The sequence below is a fragment of the Macadamia integrifolia genome, chromosome 6 (assembly GCF_013358625.1).
Source record: "Macadamia integrifolia cultivar HAES 741 chromosome 6, SCU_Mint_v3, whole genome shotgun sequence".
NCBI classification, from domain to species: Eukaryota; Viridiplantae; Streptophyta; class Magnoliopsida; order Proteales; family Proteaceae; genus Macadamia; species Macadamia integrifolia.
The window spans coordinates 12,966,570-12,986,240 of NC_056562.1; the positions used below are offsets into that span (position 1 = coordinate 12,966,570).

Genomic DNA, 19,671 nt, shown 5'->3' on the forward strand with positions numbered 1-19,671 from the left:
TCAAAAAAAAAATAAAAAATAAAAAACCATGCCATCGGAGTGGAAATCCTTTTTCATGCTTTCTCAGGTCATAACCATGTGAAATCCGCACTAATACTTTCTCTTCACTCCTTGACTATGTGGTCCCTAATAATGAAATTGTTTTCCACTTAATGTGACATCAGATTCTTCTCACACTAGGCTGAGGGAGGAGGATTCCCTAAAAGGCAAAGTTGTAGGGTGCAAAGGGCTAATAGAAATACATTCAGAAGCATCAATAGGGGCAAGATTTCCACTTTTCATGAATGGTGAATTGGTCATTCCACCCCTTTGTCTGGTGGCATTGGAGCCTTACTTTTAAAAGATGAATTGGTCCTTATTTTTATCAGAAAAAGAACTCTGAAAGGCAGCGTGTCCCTGTGCCTAAAAACATGGGAGGTGAAAATGACTGTCTTGCCCCCATTAAAAGGTGAAAATCCTACAAATGTTAATGCTTCGATGTGCGCTCCCCCGGCCCCTGCGCTGGTGTAGAAACCACCCTGTCTCCATTTTTATATTAGTGATACTGAAGCAGAGAGGAGTAGGGGTATTTTCGTAGTTTTAGCGTGGAAGTTGGGCAGATATTAAGAACAAACCATTGGCTCTCTTAGGCGCAGGCCCTGAGGAAAGCAAAGGAAAATGAGGGAATGTCTGACTCTGACGCCCCAATCTGCAATTCTCTTCAGATTTCCAGCAGCCTTTGACCGAATCTCGGCCGTCCATCACCCAGCCCGAGATATCCGCTCTTTTAATTTTCAGTTTCTACTTTCTACTTTCTACCCGCTTTTTTTATTACTATTTTTCTTTAATTTCTTGGATTTTGTTTGTCAAGCAGTTCTAGCTCACCATTGGGATCGGATCTATTTTCTGCCTCCTTCCAACATTGAATCCTATCTGACGCCACTTGGATTATATCAACTATCGAACCCAGTAATTTTTTATTTTTATAAATTTTCTAGGTTGTAGGAGGATTGGAGATTGTTGTTGTTCTATGAGAGAGAAGAACAAAAACAGAGGCTCAGAGAGAGAGAACCGGAGGAATTGAAATTTTCTTATGGAGTAGTACGTGTTGGTTTCTGTGGTTTGTTGTTTTAATTAATGGGCAATGTAACTTCTAGTGTTGCTGCAAAATTTGCATTTTTCCCTCCAGACCCACCAACCTATGATGTGTTCAGAGAAAATGGGAAGCTTTATTTCTCTGGAGTCACGGGTGATAAGAATGTGGATGTTCATCTGCTTGATACCAAGGGAGGCAACAAGATAGTTGCTACATTTTGGAGATACCCACTTGCTAGGTTTACTCTTTTGTATTCTCATGGCAACGCCGCCGATTTGGGTCAGATGCAGGAGCTATTTATTCAGCTTAGAGCTCATCTCCGTATTAATATCATGAGGTATTTTGTTTTGCTCTTATTTCTTTAGAAAGCAAACAAAATTGTTTTGGTATTTGGGTTTAGCCAAGTTTGTCATCTTTGGCATTAATGAGATGGTTTTCTGTTGTGTTCTTTGGCCTTTTTGGTGTGATTTTAATAATTTTTAATGTAAATATAATCCATTTCTTTGTTTTCTGAAATTTTCAAGCACTGAATATTTATGTTTTTAATACTAGGAAAACATTACATTTTATTGTTAGGTAACCTATTCAACCAAATGTGAAATTCATAAGTTTTTATAGGGGAGGAGGATGTGGGTAGCTTTGGTACACATCTGAGAATGATCCAAGCTTTTATGCCTAATTACCAGCAGTAGAAATGGCAGCAACGGGCTTTCAGGGATGAATTTGAGATGGTTGTGGTGTTTATGAAGCTTTCAGATTTGATTGTATTTTAAGAATGATTTTGTTTACTAGTTAAGAATGTTTTGAAGTTTTCAATTTATATTCATTTGTATATATATCCGTTTGATCCCCGTTGATTTAGATTTCTAGTGTGTTTCTGTGGTGTTGAATCTGTTAATTGTAGCTTTTAAGGAATTCCAATGATTTTGTAAATTACATTTTCCTCGTTGCTATTACAGAACTTATGGAACTCTTATTTTACTTTGAGGCTGTTATGACTTATGATTGCTATGAAATGCTTTCTGGATTGTGGAATATGTTCAATCACTCCAAGTAACATGTTTTCATTTTTCCTTATATAATTAAATATCATCTAAGCACATTTGTTTTATTGCAGTTATGATTATTCAGGATATGGAGCATCCTCAGGTAAGGTAAGCTATATCTCTCCCTCCCCCCACCCACCCCCCCTCCTCCTCCCCTCCCCTCCCCCCCTTCTCCTCATTATCAACATATCTATTTATGTCTGTTTATTGATAAATGGTTTTCTTGATGATGTTGATAGCCATCTGAGTTCAACACATATTACGACATAGAGGCAGTTTATAATTGTTTGAAGAGAGAATATGGAGTTAAGCAGGAGGATGTGATACTGTATGGACAATCAGTTGGTAGTGGCCCAGCACTACATTTAGCTGCACGTTTACAAAGGCTGAGGGCTGTTGTTCTTCATAGTGCAATACTTTCAGGCTTACGAGTTTTGTATCCTGTCAAGATGACGTTCTGGTTTGACATTTTTAAAGTAAGTTTAACCCAGGGATTGATTAGTTATACTATGCCTTAAAGTCATAGTTAAATACTTGGTTATTTATTGAGGAAGTTCCTTTTATTATTTTCAGAACATTGACAAAATACGGCATGTCTGCTGCCCAGTCCTTGTTATACATGTATGTAAGACAATCTTTAGCCTATCCAAAGCATATCTTTTGTTCTGTGATTTTTTTTTTTTTAAATTGAGAAAACAATAGTCAAGTTTTGGTTCATACTAGGCATAAATTATGATGGTTCTTTGCTGATTGACTATTCATATTCCAAAGCTATAACCTTCTTCAATAATGAAAATCGTTTTAAGAGATTGGAGCAGTTTGGCATCTTAATGGTTATTGAGTTCTGAAAATTATCTTTTCTCTCATATAAATAATCTGAAGAAGTGAATGGAGAGAATTGGTAAAAGGGGTTGAGGGAAGTGTTCATTCCAGATTCTTATCCCCTAGGTTTTTGCAGTATAAATTTGGTTCCTGTGCTATGTCTTGTAAATTGTAATTCATATTTTTGGATGACATCTACTTTGTGAAGAAGCATCAAAGTAGAAACATATGGAATGATGGTATTGAAAAACATGTTTGAGCATCTTACGTGCAAGAAACCTGTGGCCGTGTCCAATCAAGTGCCTACCTGTGTCCATATGAGGGTCTAAAGCAACATCCGTAGAAACATTACGAATCTCTCTATGGGAGAATTGCCTTAAAATCATAGGCAAGGGTGATATGCTTCATAAAAGACAATGTTCTTGTCATGCTATGAAGGCTTAATTTTTTCTCAAATTTTGTTCACTTATCTCATCAATTATTTCTTTTCTTGCATATTGCCTTTTCATATTTGATTTTAAGTTCTTTTTGTGAGGGCTAAAATGCTTTGAGGCTTCTGCGTCCCATTTTAGGAATGAACATCGCACTTCACACCTTTAGCATTTGAAAGAACTGACTTGGATTTACCACTCTGGGTGTCTACTTCTCTCCCCCCCTCCCTCAGCTTTGATTACTGAAAGGAGGGTAAGAAGTTGAGCTTAGATCATGGTCCTTAATTGTAAGTTGCAATAAATGTGATTCTATCAGAATTGTGATATCTTCCATATTTTGAATTGGTCCCCGACTTTTATCAATCTATGAAGGAACTAGAAATAGGTTGTGGGGATGAACCTGGAGCTGCGTCCTGGTTGTCCTCAGTAATGGATGCCCTCACTGAGGACTGCCATAGTCCTTAATTGTAAGTTGCAATAAATGTGATTCTATCAGAATTGTGATATCTTCCATATTTTGAATTGGTCCCCGACTTTTATCAATCTATGAAGGAACTAGAAATAGGTTGTGGGGATGAACCTGGAGCTGCATCCTGGTTGTCCTCAGTAATGGATGCCCTCACTGAGGATTGCCATACGTTTCTGTGTTTAGATCTGGTTTCTTTTTCTATATTCTACTGTAACCTTTGCTTTATAATATCCTGTTTCATAAGGAACTTGGGGTTCCATAATCAAATGGTTTGATGAGAAATAAGACAGGGGATGACTTAACCTAAGAACAATCTCCAGTGCTAAGATGAGATTAATACATAGAACATTATAGTTGATTTGAGGGTTAAATAATCCATGAATGTAACGAACAGTATCCGGTGCTAGAAGTCTAATGAATATGTAACAGCAGTATGTTAAATACTTGGATAAGGATCGATTCTTAAGAATTGAAAAGAAGAGGCTCAACTTGCTAGTAGCCTTCACATGTAAGGTGTCAAGTATCAGTATCAAGCAACGGATCAGAAAGCTGGTTTTAAGAGACACACTGGAGAAACGCTAGATACACTTAAGATACCGATGTATATGCTTATGATATATTGAAAAAAAGTGTTTTAAGCATTGTGCACCATAAATAAGAAAAATTTTATGATATTCAACCAATGTCAGGTTGTCTCTGTCTTCAAAGCATATTTTTTTATTCAAGTTTTCATTGGTAAGTGCAATCTCAAACCTACTAATAAGTGATAAGAAAAAATTAGACAAAGATTTGAAAATAAAAATCTATTTGCTTATTAGGATACTAACTTAAAGTAACCCTTTAAAGGCCCAAATCAAGTATGCAACTTGTACGTATAAAATTACTATTTAGTATTAAGTAACATTAAGTATATACAAATTAACCCTACGATACTGTAATAGTAATATATTAAATAACTATATAATAAGTACTTAGCAACAAATATAATTATACATTATATAGATTACAAATTATTCAAGATGATATAAATCTAGGTCTCTTTTCCAGTTTAGATTGATAATTGGCAGAAACAAACAAGAAAAACCAAGATGAAGCAAGAAAAATCAAAATTTTTAACATATTCAATCGCGGGACTTTGATTATGCTTTAATGCAAAAATTTTCTTTTTTAATCACTCTTCCTATGTTGTTTTTGAATGTGAAAGAAGTTTACTTTCAAAAGACGACCCTTTATTTATTTATTTATTTTTTTTTTTTTAAGGTTTTGGCTGCTTGTGTATCGATGTATTAGTCTGCATCCGTACTGTATCCACCCATATTGGTTCTGTACAGAAAATTTTTATGGGCCCGTTCTTTATCCTATCGACATGCCAAATCTCAATTGTACCAGTCTGTATCATATCGTTACTACATGTGCCAATGTGAAGTTGAATCCACCAAAGATCTGTTCTGTCATTGTGAATTTGCAGAACTACTTGAAAGTACTCTTTTGTTGGTATGTTTAAACTCGAGTGGCCTGAGCCTTCCTAGTTGAAGATGATTTACAGGTTGGCCGAAGCTATCCCTTAATCCTAAACCTTCGTTCTTTGTGTTTGCTTCTTCTGGTATCCCTTGGGGTCCTTTAGGAGGAGAGGAATAGAATAGTATTTGATGGTAAGACTAGGCAACACTGGCCTTGTACTTTTCTGATATTATTTCCCTCTTATGCAAAGGACTATAGCACCTAACGAATTTTGGTTGTACTGAAAAGAATCCCCTTGGATTCTCAATGGTGAAGAATTATCCATGAGTCTGCGTCAAATTGTCAATTTATATGTGTGTGTGTGTGCAGAGAATATGGTTTGTAGGTTTTGTGCATATCTGATAGTGATTCAAATTTCTATGGTTTAAAGTTTTTGCATATACTATAGTGATATAAATTCCTTATGTTCTATATCTATACAATTATCTATTGCCTATCAAAGAAGTAACCAAAAAAGGGCTGTTGCCTGTTAAAAAATAAATAAATAATTTACCCTCTATATCCTTACATTTATTTGTTGCCTATAAAAAAGAAACAAGTAACCCACCCAAAAGGAAAAAAAAGTTTCCTTTCAAACAAATAAATAAATTGGTCACAGTCCCTATTTAGGTGGAGAGCAGGGAATAGACATTTGAAGTGGACTTTGGTGGAAGTACTTTTGGTTTCCCAGTTATGGGCAGTCTTTGAGTATGTATGCTGAAACTCTTAAGAATTTATTCTCCAACAGGCTGGACTGTTGGAGTAGCAGACTGAAAGAAAACTTTGTAAACACTCTTCATTTGGTGGAGGTGGAAGAATCCGTGAATATTGCATAGATAACATATTCTAACTGGGAATAGGTTATGAGGTGATCTAAAGTTATCTCAAACTCGATGCAATTTGAATGAGATTATCCTAACCCCTTCCAGTATTTGGTGCACATTATAACCTGAAATAATTCATTAAAAAAATTATATAGAAGATCCTTCTCCCTAGAATTTTTGAATTTAATTTATCATCACAAACTTCAATTTATAAATGTGCACATACATACATGCAACTCTACCTAGGGATCCGTGATGTCTATTTAGCTTTATTAGTGATGGATAAGGTCCCTATAACCGAATCTTACTTTGTCACTCTAAACAAAAGGAATATCACTGTTCTTCTAAGAGAAACATATTAATCTGACTTGAAGAAGGTGAAAGATGGGAATTTCATCTTGGGGAGCTTTGATCTAAATGCTGTGTAATACTTATTTTTCACTTCACCTCTTTTATTAATCTCTTGATCAAGCTGCCATTTGCACCTCAAAGTTGCTGCCATTTGCACCTCAAAGTTGAATTTCCTCTTTTCAAATCTACTTTCTTTGTACCTCTAGCAATTTTAGACGTTGATGTTCCCAACTTAATTAAAGTGAACCAAGGAATCGAGCAGTGTACCTCTAGCAATTTTAGACGTTGATGTTCCCAACTTAATTAAAGTGAACCAAGGAATCGAGCAGACTTCTTGTAGGTGCGTGAGGGATTCCTTTGGTAGCTCAATATATATAACTACAACCTTTCTTGCCCCAAGGGATAGTTTGTGTGAACAACCCTTAAAAATATGAAGTTTTGGGAAGGATGGGAGAGTCTGCTTGCAGTCAATAACATACTTGATCATTTAAATAACGTAGAAAAGCAAGATTTACATACTTGATTGTTTTCTTTCATTTTGAATCACAGTTACCAGTTATTGAATTTGGTTTATTGTTTACTGAAAGTTCATTGCTTAACATTGTACTCCATGGGGTTGCAAACTGTGGTTAGTGATTAAATAATTGAAAATCCTATACAACACATATGCGGGAACAAGTGTGAACCACATGGAATTACCATGAAGAGCAAACGCTGGACTTTAAATTAGATGCAAGAAAAGCGAGTAAGCACAAAGCAGGGGAGTTGGGGATTTGCATTCTTTGAATTTTGATTTTTTTTCCTGTATTGGTAGGTAAATGGCTCATTCTGCCATAGTTTGACTTAAGAAATTCACGCTTTCTTTGTGTTCCTTCCAATAAAAGACCACCATAAGGAAAATTTATAGTCTATTCTCTCCCCCCCTATAATTTTTTATTTTTCAGTGGCTCCCTCATAATTGTTTGTTTATTTTTATTTATTTATTTATTTATTTATATATATTTTTTAAGTATGTTGAGCTTTTTGTTTCGATCACTTATAGTTTGAACCAATTCTCATGCAATCTATTTTGGTATATCAGCACATTCTTGCTGCTTGCATTGATATATAGCTATAAATGAATCTTTTCAGGGAACAAATGATGAAATCGTTGATTGGTCCCACGGAAAACGTTTGTGGGAACTCACCAAGGAAAAATATGATCCACTATGGGTAAAGGGTGGAGGCCACTGCAACCTGGAAACATATCCTGAGTACATCAGGCATTTGCGCAAATTTATAAATGCGATGGAGAGAATAGATGTGAAACAGCCAAACCAAAACCTTCCTCCAAACCCAAATATCACTGAAACAAAACATAACAAGTGCTTGAGATTTGGCAAGAGATAACTGTTTCTTTCAACTACAAAAGGTAGTGATGGGAAGCACCTCCTGAGTTCACATGGGAAAATCTCAAGAAATTCCCGGCAAGCTGGCTTGCTGGCTTCGTTGCTTCATGACCCAATCTTGGGTGATCAAGCTCTTTCTACTCTACATCGAGTGGACTAACAGGAATCATGCGGAGATGTTCAATCCAAGCACCATTTTTGACTCTCAATGTACTACTGGGCAATGTCCCCACTGATCAAGTTACATAGTGTTTCATATGCTGTTCGAAGATTATCCACTCCTGTATCTGAATTTGATATATAATTTTCCACTTTCGAAGCCTATGTAAAGACTACTGATTCAAAACAAATGTATGGATTACTTATCTTTTTTCGCCAAAATTCTTTCTCCTGACTCAAAATAATGCAAATAAATGATGATATTTTTCTTAGTTTTAGTCTGGTTTATTGCCCCATGTGATCCTTTGTGTGATTGTTGCATGCTATCATTATGTATTATTGTATAAGTATCATTTGTACATGGAATGAATATGTTTAAGTCAATATAATATGGCTTCAGCACCCATCAAACAGTCATTGATGAAGGTCATGCTCTATTCTTTTTTAATCAGTGTTATTTGAAAAACGAGAGAGAGAATGGATGGTTCTGTCGCATAAAATATGACACAATGAGCCAGAACAATCATCAAATGATGTTACACAATGACACAATAACCTTTCTTATTGAGACATATTTAGTTGAATGTTTTTTGGTGATTGCTAACATTTTTGTTTGTATGGTAAGCATTCAGGATTTGCAAGAAGGCATGCCCAAACAATAGGAAAGAGTCGTGGAGCAACCTCCTCAAATGGAACAACTTATGGACAAGCGTTATGAAGTATTGAAGCACTAAGATTAAAGATCAAGCTTCAAGAGATCACTTCAAGAAGACCAAGGTGTCTCGGATGCAAGGATGACAAAGGACATTGTCAAAGGTTTCTACATCGGTGCAAGACTTTGGAATAGATTTCAATTTGCAATATTTTGTAATATTTAAGTGTAATTGATTCTCATTAGCTCTTACATCCCCAAAGCTATGTTTGATTGCTAGGGAAATTTAAGGGAAGGGAAGTGAAATTTCTAAACTAAATATAATCATTACCCCATATGATTCCATGTGATTGTATAAACTAATTAATTTTTTAATCATATTTAGTAATGATATATTTTACACATAAATTTTTTTTTTTATATATTATAGCAAAGGGTTTTGTCAGATTTGGCTCTTCTATAGCGCAGGGGTGAGCCATATATTGTCTAGCCGACTATAGTAGCGTGACACCTGGATTTTATTGATCTTGCGGTGTGGTAAGCTTAAATTGTCACACCCTGTCTCCAATTCGGCCAAGGTATGTGGCATTGGACTCCTCCATGTATCCAGTCAGCCTGTTTTCCCCAGGATCAAGACTAAGGTACATCATAATACCAAAACCACATAACTAAATATCAGAGTTCATATAAATATTTATAGTCCATCAATAAAATATGTTACATCATTTCTAGTGCCACTAAGTTATAGATGATATTTATAGTTATCCAGGTAAATGTCATATACCTCAAAAAGAATATTTACATAATTACACATTCATAAGCAAAATATATATGCATCAGAGTCTACATCAGTGGAAGTATCTACACAAAATGTCATCAGAAATAGACTACTCTAGTCCTCAGAAGAACTGTCTTCTGCATGCACAATCGTCGCATCCACAGTCGGGTCCATGGTTGGTTTCATCTTTTCAAAGATTGGCCAAGTCATCCAAGACCATTGTCTCATGATCAAAGCAGGTAATTGGAAAAATACCAGTCTCGCCATCTAACAGGAGTAAATAAAGAGGGATGGGTGAGCACATCATGCTCAGTGAGGGGTGGAGGCAAGCAAGCAAACATAATACAAACGATGCAATGCATGCTTCACACCTTATATGATGCTCGTGATTCCAATTAAACTACACTATTTCCTAGTCCATTAATAAGTCCGAGATCAATGGTATAGTGGTACGCAACATAGGTGGTATTTCCTACCCTGTATGTTGGGCCTTAGGATATACAAGTTCATTATACGTAGGAGTCAGCCAGTCCCAGAAAAAATCTCGGTCCCCCAGCTAACTTATAGGTTAGTAACCCCAGGAAGTCAAGTGTACAGTACGTAGTACTTTGTTGTTATCCGTCTCTGGGCACAGTACATCGTATCACAGAAGTGCATTGTTGATCAGGCAGCCATGGGTTGGGATTAATCAATATATATCCCCTACTGACAAGGGGTTGTAGTACTTGTGTGGTGATAACCTAACCCACAAATCTACATGATGCATAACCATTCATCATATGTACACAAAAATCACTAGGCACCTACCAGTGTCCCATCTTACCTGTCTTACCTATTCCAGTTTCTACAAGTCAGTACCAGGACAATAACAATAATTATATGCACACAATCATAATGCATGAGTTCCAGGAAATATTACAATAATAAACACTCCATAAAAATAAGTCAGGACACCCACTCACCTTGGTTTTTAAGTCCAGAAAATTTACTTCTTTGGTTCAAGCAGACTCCCATACTGCCACTTATATTTCCTACTTCACAAGATATTTAAATCATTAATTATATAACAAAATTCTACATTCTACCCCAACCTGTTTAAGTAAAGTATTCTTGTTCCCGAATTAGGGAGGTATTTGACTATGTATTCTAGCTTCCTAAACCTTCTTTACTGTGGGACTATGTATAGGGAACCACTAATAAATCCTCACCTGGTAAAAGTGCCCTAGTCATACATGCCCTCAAAACATATATTAAATCCCAGACATTGTATCCTACTGTCATGGGCTTTATTTTTCATTAAGTCTTATGTACACAAGTCCCAAATATGTGTAAAGGTCTGCTGACCTGTTACACAGCATCTCTGGCTACTACAACCCTAATTGGTTGGGCAACAACCAGCTGGCCGGTCATGACCCACCGTTCTCCTTTCTACTTCAAAATTTGATTCTGTCCTTTTGTTCTATGCTGTACAGGTTGTTGTTAAGTTGGATTGTGCTATTTCTCCCGAATTGGTCACTGAATCGGGTTGCTTGCTACTTATTAGTAGTTTTGTACTTGAAATTCCATCCCAATTTTGATTTATAACTGAATTCTACAATGAGTTAAGTAAACTTTTCAATTCCAATAACTATCAAGATTTTTCCCTAATATATGAGATCAAATTCTACTTAATTAACCTTAATTCCCATCCCAATTTCACCTATTACCACTGGAATCATAGGAACCCTAAATTCCATGGTTTACAGGGAAAATTTCTAACCAATTGGATCCCTGAAACCTTCCTAGATGGGGTTTTTCCTTACTGGGTAGCAATACTCTGCACAGGTTTCCCTGGCAGTCCCCAGTTGGCAAAATCCCTAACCCTAGATATCCTACGCATACAAAATCACCTTCCTAACCCTAGTACAGTAAGAATTTTACTCACCTGGTGCAAAGTCGATTCAGTAGTACCCTGAGGTAGGTGAGCTCCCTTCTTATCTCCTTCTCTTTTCTTCTTCTTCTTCTTCTTTCTCCTCTTTTCTTCTTACAATTACACAACCACGGTTTTGGGGTGAGGTTTTTGCCCTAAAACCTGTATTTAAGGCACCAACCCTTATAAATAAGTGATATATATATATATATCTTATTTAATTAGAATTTGATTAAATTAATCAATTATTTCTCTTATTGTATTTTCTGATATTAAACTATGCATTTCATGACTTATTTAGGCCTCTTTACATAGGGGCAAAGTGGAAATTTGCACGGCAGAGATATGGGGCCCACAGAGCAAAAATCAGAAAAATGCATTCTACCAGGAAAAACCAACTGGCCAGTTTGTACCTACCGGTTTGGCCAATTTCAGCCCCCTACGGCCTATCATGCTTCCTTCCCTACCTGATCTCTAATAGGTTGAAAATTGCCTGTCTGCCCACACTTCTTGGTGATTTTTCCAACAATGATGGCAGGCTAAACAAGAGCAAGTGGGGTCACCTTTTCTCTCTTGGCATTCCACTACTGCCAACCAAGCTAGCATGGGCCTTCTCTGTCCTATACTCTTGCCTGTTCACAGTTAAGTATATAAAAGTCAGATTAGGGTATTACATAAATATTAGGGAAAAATATACGTCGGCGATACACATTATCATTTTCTTGTAATCAAATCTCTTTCAGATCGATGCAAGATCTTAAAAAAAAAATAATAATAAATAAAAGAACAAAAGGGTTTGTTTGTCGCGGGAACTTCCTCTCTACCTTTGGCGTTCATCCCATCATCTCCAATAGACCGCTGACGTTTATCTCGGCATCCCTAATAGGCCACCGCCGACTTCTTCTTTCTTTGTGCGATCATCATCTGGAACTGGTGAGTTCTTTGCTTCATTTATTTTTTCTTATTTTGATTCAATTATTTGAAGATGGGTAAGGTTTAATTGATTATTCATTTGACGATTCATTTGTCTCTAAGAAATAATAGTTGCAGAAGTAATGGATCAATATAAAAGACCAACGTACACCTCCTTTCTCTTTCTCTCTTTTCTTTTTCTTCTACTTCTTCTCTCCAATTCACTATGTTCTTCTCTTTCTATCTCTTTCTCTGTGCATGGCTGTTATTCCAGCTTAAACAAATCGATCTGGCTCAATTTCTATTTTGAACTTGGGTTTTTAAAAATTGAAGAGAGATAGTAAATGTTTTTTTTCTTGAAATCAAAAGTTAGTGAACATCTTTTAATATATTTACTTTACTTGGTATCTCACATTGTAGTTGTTCCTTGTATCTATCATTGTTCCAATGTTTTTGTTTCATTTATTTTTTATATTTGGATTAGACTAACATAGTTTATGTTAATAGGTAAGTCTTTAGCTCAAAATGGAAGAGCAACTGGGGTTACACCTAGTAGATGGTGGTTCAAATCCATCAAGACTTGTTCATGAGATGCTTGGCTAAATTCAGCTTGGTCATCCTATTGCCACAATTTTTGTTTTTATCACCAAAAAAAAAAAAAAAAAATGGTTATGTTATGACAAGGCCAACTATTAATGAAGTTGTGCCCACAAAGACACGTCCATACACAATTTACAATATTATCCAATGAAAAATATTTTATTTCATTTCACAATTAGAAGATTTCAAGAAAAGATACACTCAACTCAGAAATCCTTCATTTTGCAAGTTGTCTCAGATGACAAAGGGAACAAAAATTAAGGGCAAAATGATAGAAAAGAGATTTTGGTGGCTTAAATTTGACCATCTTTGGATTTTTGTCTCTCTAGATGTTATAAACATTGTTGAATAGTAATCATACAATGAAGTTTAGGAGGAAAAAAATCTAGTGGGAACCTACAATATGACTTCTATGGTTATTTTCTAATAATGCTATGGCACAATGTTTTGTTTAGGCAGATTTGCAATGACATTGAAAATAGGTTCAACAATGAAGGAGCCATGTCAAAAATAAAATCCTACAATCAGATCACTTTCTACTTTTTAGCATGAAAAAAGGCATGGCTAAGCCTAGCTTCATGCCTATGAGGTTGGAGGTCATTCCAAGTTTAGAGCTGAGAAATAGAGGAGCAAATTTATCCTTAAAGCAAATCCAAATGTTTGTTTATTATTTTTATAAGATAATACAAATTTATCCTATGGATCGGGCCCACATCCTGAGTCCTAGGCCCTAACCCTAAATGTCGACTCCAAATGTTTATTTATTATTTTTAGAAGATACACGAGGTGGATAGCCTTGAAAATAGACCCCCACGTGTCTTCAAACGAGGATATGGTAGTGCGGCGGCCGACGGATTGGCACGTGACCTCCCCACATACCCGTATATATGTTGAATACCCAATATGTCCTTCATGAAGTAAAATCGATCAAATGCTTTCCCTCTCAACTGTGTTCAGCTTAGTCTCTACATCTTCTTCACTTCAAGGTTGAAATCCTAGACTCGATTGTGTATCAAAGAAAGCTCAATTGGAGCTCTAGAAATGCATTGTAGCTCGAAGGAGCGTGCAACCAATCGAAGCCCTCTTAAAGTCATCTGCTTATGTCACCCTTTCTCTCTAAGACTCTCCTTCTACTAAAGCCCTCTCCTCTCATATTAGTGGCAAGTCTTCATCTCTACATTGTCGTCCTCTCTCCCTCTCTTGTCCTCATCCTCATTTGTCTTCTTCTCTTATCTCGTAAGATGTTTCATCTTATTTTTTATTTCTTACCTAAAGTAGCAGGATTCTTTTATAATTAAATACATGATTCTTTTCTTTTTCTATCTTTTATTATCTTGACCATCTTTTGGTTGGACATGGAAACTTCTAACCTTTCCTCAAGCTAAAAAGATCCTTGATTTTTTTATATAATGGGAAGTGGATAAAGCTACAAAGTTTTATTTTCCACACAGACATCTAACATTTTTATAAAGAATGACTTAAACCGTATAAAATTTGTTAGTGCTTGAGTAATTCCAATCTGAAATTCAATAGAATGAATGCTTATGATAAATGATCAATATAGAACTAGTCAATGGAATGCACAATTAGATTTATATAGAAGAAATATGAGAACATAGTAGAGGTTACTCTTTTTACCTAAATTCCAATTAGCTTCAATTAACTAGATATTGTCTAGTCAGAACCAGATAAGTATTTCAATTCCATGTGAAAATCTTTGGGGGCCTCCTCAGAATTTTTGTCATGTCTTACACAAAGTAGATGCATTCGGTGGTTTTATACCCTCCTCTTTGAGGTACAACTATAGGTCTTAGTAAGACTGTTATTTTCTTCCCCTAATGATGTTCAATGTAGTTAAAGTACATTTACTTAAGTTGGTTGTCAAATGGACAACTAAAAAATATATTTCCATGTGTTGGTGTTTATCCTTGTATATGTGCTAGAGATTATATATCCCTGCTATTAAACCAATAGAATGTGGTTCCTTTCATTTCTGAAGCAATCAATCTGTTGTCTAGATTTTAAAATATGAATGCATAAAAAAAAATATTTCTTCTGGCATAAGAATGCTTCTAACCAAAAGGTTGACCGAATTCTTTGACTTTGTTTCCTAACAGACAGTATGCAATATAATAATTGCACTTTACTTTAAAGAATATATGATTTTAAATTCTCTTGGTTTAAATTGTTGGTATTGCTTCTTAGTCTTGCAATGTTGTTCAAATGAAGAAATTCAAAAATGCTTTAATGCTATTGTCCATTTCATATTATTTATAAATATGTTTGGATATTGACAGTGATATTCTGATCTTGCAACACTACGTCATTTAACATACAAGACCATTTACTCTATGATGGAGATCAGGGCAGACATCTATTACCACTTCAATATAAACACCTCGGGACTTACATTGGTATACCAAGACAAGTATTGCTACAGAAATATGATATGTGACATATATAATACAGTTATTAGGCATATCCCCGTAAGACACACTGTGAGATTCAAAGTGAAGTGTATATTCCCAATAACTAGGATATGGAGGTGAACAAAGATGAAAATATGTATAAAATGTTTGCTTTAAATGAAAAAGTAGATTGCATTAACTTATATGTCTATGATCTATGTGTTGATGATAATCCATCGTATACATACACAGTCAATACCTCCTTCCCTAGTGCACTGATTAAACGAGAGGATTAAACCAGGGGTGGACTAATGGAAAAACATTGTGTTCCAGATAGTGTTGTTCAACAAAATCAAAGTGGTTTTAGAGATGATGTCCAGAAAAGTCAAGTTGGTTTTGCTATTATTATTCAACCAAATCAGTGTGGATATGATGGAGTTGTACAATAAGATCATATCAGTGGTGGTATGAAGACAAATCACTAAGTGAAAAGGGGTGGAGCATCTTTTAGGGAATCCAATAGTGATGCCATTAATAATGTGATGGGTAAGACTGATTATGTTAATAAGGGGAGTGGTGGGACTGATGCTGAAAACAATTTAAGTAGTAGTTATGCTACTGATAAGGGGAGTGGTGGGATTGTAGTGATTAGTGATGGTGATAATGATATACAGTGAAAATTCTAAGGGAAGATGAAATTATCTTGGAAGAGAGTGATATTGATGAGGATCTTGGGGCAAAAAATCTGACTTTTATCTAACCATCAAGATGATGTAAGAAGTGAAAAACCTAGTGATAAGGTCCATGATGTACATGATAGCTGGTTTGATTATGATTCAGAGGGTTATGACAAACTATATATTGACAATGTTAATTATGTTAGAGATAAGAAAAAAAAAATTAGATGTAGATATGATTTTTAATAATATGAATCACTTTAGGTTTGTCCTTAAAGACCATGTTATTCAATGAGGTTTTCACATTTTGAGAATTAAGAATGAGAAGACAAGAGTAAGAGTTATATGTGCATCACTAGGATGTATATGAAGCATTTATGCTTCACCTTGGGACAAAGGAGCTACATTTATGATTAAGTCAATCTATAAGGAGCATTGTTATGGAAGAGATGATGAAAACAAGGATATTAAATCCACTTGGTACCTTCTCATCTTACGACATCATTAAAAGCATACCCGGATATGACGATTAGCAATGACTATATTTTTTTTGGATAATTTCTAGATCAAAGTCTTCTACCTTACACTATATAGAAGCAAAAAAGAAAGCACATGAGCTCAATAAAGGGAGTCATAGTTAAATCTCAAGCTACCCGCTTATAGTGAACTAGTTAGAGAAAGAAATCCAGAGAGTATGTTCAAATTCCAATTTCATGAGAGGCAGATAATGCCATGTCCCTCGATTTTTAAACTACTATTTATTTGTTTTAAAACATGTATAAATGGTTTCTTGAGCGATTACAAATTATTTATTACTGTTAATGGTTATCATCTAAAGAACACATATGGAGGTGTTTACTGACTACAGTAACTATTGATTGAAACAAAGGATTGTTCTCAATTGCCTATAGTGTGGTTGAAAGTGAATACAAAGATAGTTGGTATTATCTCTTAAGAAATTTGCATATCATTCTACATATAGTCATTGGTGACAATCAAATCACTTTTATGACTGATAAACAAAAGGTGTGTTACTTGTCTTCTTAAGTTATTAAATTTTAGGAATTATAATAATTTAATCTGTATCAAAATGATACCGTACTCACTTTTTTTTTTTTTTTTTTGTTATTTGTTTGTATATTGTAGGGTCTATGTGATGCCATCTCTAATACATTCCTATGTTGTCATCAAAGATGGTGTAAAAATTTCAAGTCACAGAATCTAAGGTGTTACTGAGAAAGCATTTTTGGAAAGCATCAAAAGCATCATATTACATTTATTTATTTTTTAAAAGATAATGAATGACATTAAAGCCACCAAGATAGAGGCTTATGATTGGCGGAATAAGAATCCTCATAAGATGTGGGTCAGACATGCTTTTGATTTTTAATACAAAAGTGATCATATCACAAATAATATGATAGAATTCTTTAACTAGTGGATTGCATCTTTTATGGGCAAGTCAATTCTAACTTTGATTGATGAGGTTAGGAAGCAACTGACGAACAAAATGCAAAAAATATATCAGTTGAGATGTAACTTTAAGGGAAGAGTCACACCAAGATCAAACTAAATTGGATGTCATAACTACTAAAGCTAGAGAATGTCTGACCCTTACGGTTGGATTAGATGAGTTTGAAGTTACAGATAGAGACAGTAGATATATAGTTGATATAAAGAAACAAACTTATGGATGCAAAGTATGGGATGGTACAAGACTGTCATGAAAGCATGCAGCCTTGTGTATAAAATATATAAGAGAAAGCTTGAAAAAATATTTTGATGATTATTAATGTGTGACAAAATACTTGGCAGTATATAGAGATATAATTTATGTCTTTCCTGGTCTGGATGAGTTGAAAGAAGAAAGTCTTATGGGGATTATTCAGCCTTTACTATTAAAAATGTTGACTGACAGACTGCATAAAAAGAGGAAGAAGGAACCGGACAAAAATTATCTAGAGAATTTAGAAAAAAAAAATCTAATACTATCAATTGTGGAAGATATAATAAGTCTACTAACCACATGACCTCTAGTGAATGAGAAATGAGCTTCTTCTGGGAAGACAGTATAAGCACAGGTATTAAGATTATATCTACCATTATTCACAATTATCTCCTACTTGTATATAATAAACAATGTGTACTTCTTGTTTGTGCAGAGAAAGGAAAGAAATGAAAGTCAATATTCACAAATAATGACCAAGTCATAAGCTTCTATCAATGCTACTGAAGTGAATATACAGTTTAAGACTAAAATATAATTAAAAATCAAATAGGAGAAAAAGAAAGCACGAAAGAGATGCAAAAGGAAATGAAGAAAGGGAGTACATCGAAGGATTGAGTACAAGGAGAAGATGGGAGGATAGAAACAGTGAATATATTAGTGGTCGCAAACTGTGTATTCTATTTTGGAAACTATTGTATTTATTAAATATGATGGGATGTATCCTTTTGGAGATGTTATTAAACTTGGTGTCAGTATTTGATTCATATGTTGATGTGGTTGTTTGTGTCATTTTTTTTTTTTTTAATTAGATGGATGTTTTATATGCAGATGGTTTTCATTATATATGATGCTTATCAAGTCATTTTTGAAATGTCAGCTACAGTGATAAAATGATGTTAATTTTTTTTTTTTTAGGTCCACCATGATATCCACTATAATAATGAAATGATGTCAATTCTTTTTTTAAGTCCACCATGTCTTCTATAGAGATTCTACCAAGGCATTAACAAAATAAAACCATATATACCTATCAGAATAAACTGATTTCATTCATGAAAGATAAATTCAAGCATATCTATTTTCATTGTGATTTGTCGCACTATTTTACCTATAAAAACTATTATAAGTACTCCAACAAAGAAAACTATTACAAAACTACACACGAGCTTCATTGATGTTGTTAAATTTTCTATTCCATCCAATTTAAACTCATTCCCATCTCCTATTGCAACCTCGTAACACCTCTTGTAAGGCTCACAACTCCTCTCGTAACTCACGGACCTCCACTTGCAAGCCACAGACTTCCTCTTGCAAGCCATTGACCTCTCCTTGTAACTCTTAAAAGTTATGGATGTGATTGTTGTTAGTACTTCTCTGCTTGGAAATTCGGTTAATGGTGCATTAATGAGATCACACCAAGCAATTAAGTTAAATCCATGCAATTGTGGGCAGCTGTAAAAGAGTTTATTTGGATTAACAACTGTCACTGAGATCCTAATGTTGGCTTTTTTCGATTATATCTACACTTTATGCATTTGTAATTTAGTGCATCAAGGCTGTTGCAACCAATACTTGAATTAGATATTTATCTGTCAAATAGACACAAAAAAATAAAAAAATAATACAAAGTTAAGAGTCTAAGTTAGGTAACATTGACTTATATAGTAAAATAAGCATACAAAAGCATTCAGAACCCATAAATGGCAAAGTAATTGATACAACAGATTTGAATATTTACTATAGTATTAACCTCCGCAGGAACCACTTTGATGGGTATATCCGAGACACTTTAAGTGGGTTGAATGCTTTATAGGTTTCTCTCAAACAATGAATTAACTAGTAAAATCCTAGAGTTTCTAATTGAACTACAAAGCCTTACAATACTGTTGCTTTCCAACAATCCACTATTGGGTACTCTTCTAGACTTCGACCAAGCAACGA

General features: G+C 34.9%; 1 protein-coding gene across 5 annotated transcripts; it reads left to right on the top strand.

Annotated features, from left to right (window-relative positions):
* Positions 1-650: 650 nt before the first annotated feature.
* LOC122080670 (alpha/beta hydrolase domain-containing protein 17B-like) lies at positions 651-9,125 on the top strand. Of its 5 annotated transcripts, XR_006140862.1 has the most exons (6): positions 652-1,412; positions 2,193-2,229; positions 2,361-2,597; positions 2,695-2,742; positions 7,650-8,257; positions 8,698-9,125. XR_006140862.1 is itself a non-coding variant. In XM_042647483.1 (5 exons), exons 1-5 carry the CDS (start codon positions 1,117-1,119, stop codon positions 8,781-8,783), a joined length of 711 nt encoding a protein of 236 aa, XP_042503417.1. In that variant the 5' UTR covers positions 651-1,116; the 3' UTR covers positions 8,784-9,125. The 5 variants fall into 5 exon arrangements, 4 of the variants coding, with proteins under 4 accessions (XP_042503417.1, XP_042503418.1, XP_042503416.1 ...); XM_042647483.1 differs by lacking the exon at positions 7,650-8,257 and having other exon boundaries at positions 651-1,412; positions 8,691-9,125; XM_042647484.1 differs by lacking the exon at positions 7,650-8,257 and having other exon boundaries at positions 651-1,412.
* The last annotated feature ends 10,546 nt before the right edge of the window (positions 9,126-19,671 follow it).

What these genes read in the sequence shown, in the direction of transcription:
- LOC122080670 (XM_042647481.1), top strand. Translation starts at nt 1,117, where the DNA reads ATGGGCAATGTAACTTCTAGTGTTGCTGCAAAATTTGCATTTTTCCCT. An exon ending in ATGGAGCATCCTCAGGTAAG is followed by an intron (nt 2,230 to 2,360) that starts GTAAGCTATATC and finishes TGATGTTGATAG; the next exon opens with CCATCTGAGTTCAACACATA. An exon ending in GCCCAGTCCTTGTTATACAT is followed by an intron (nt 2,743 to 7,649) that starts GTATGTAAGACA and finishes GAATCTTTTCAG; the next exon opens with GGAACAAATGATGAAATCGT.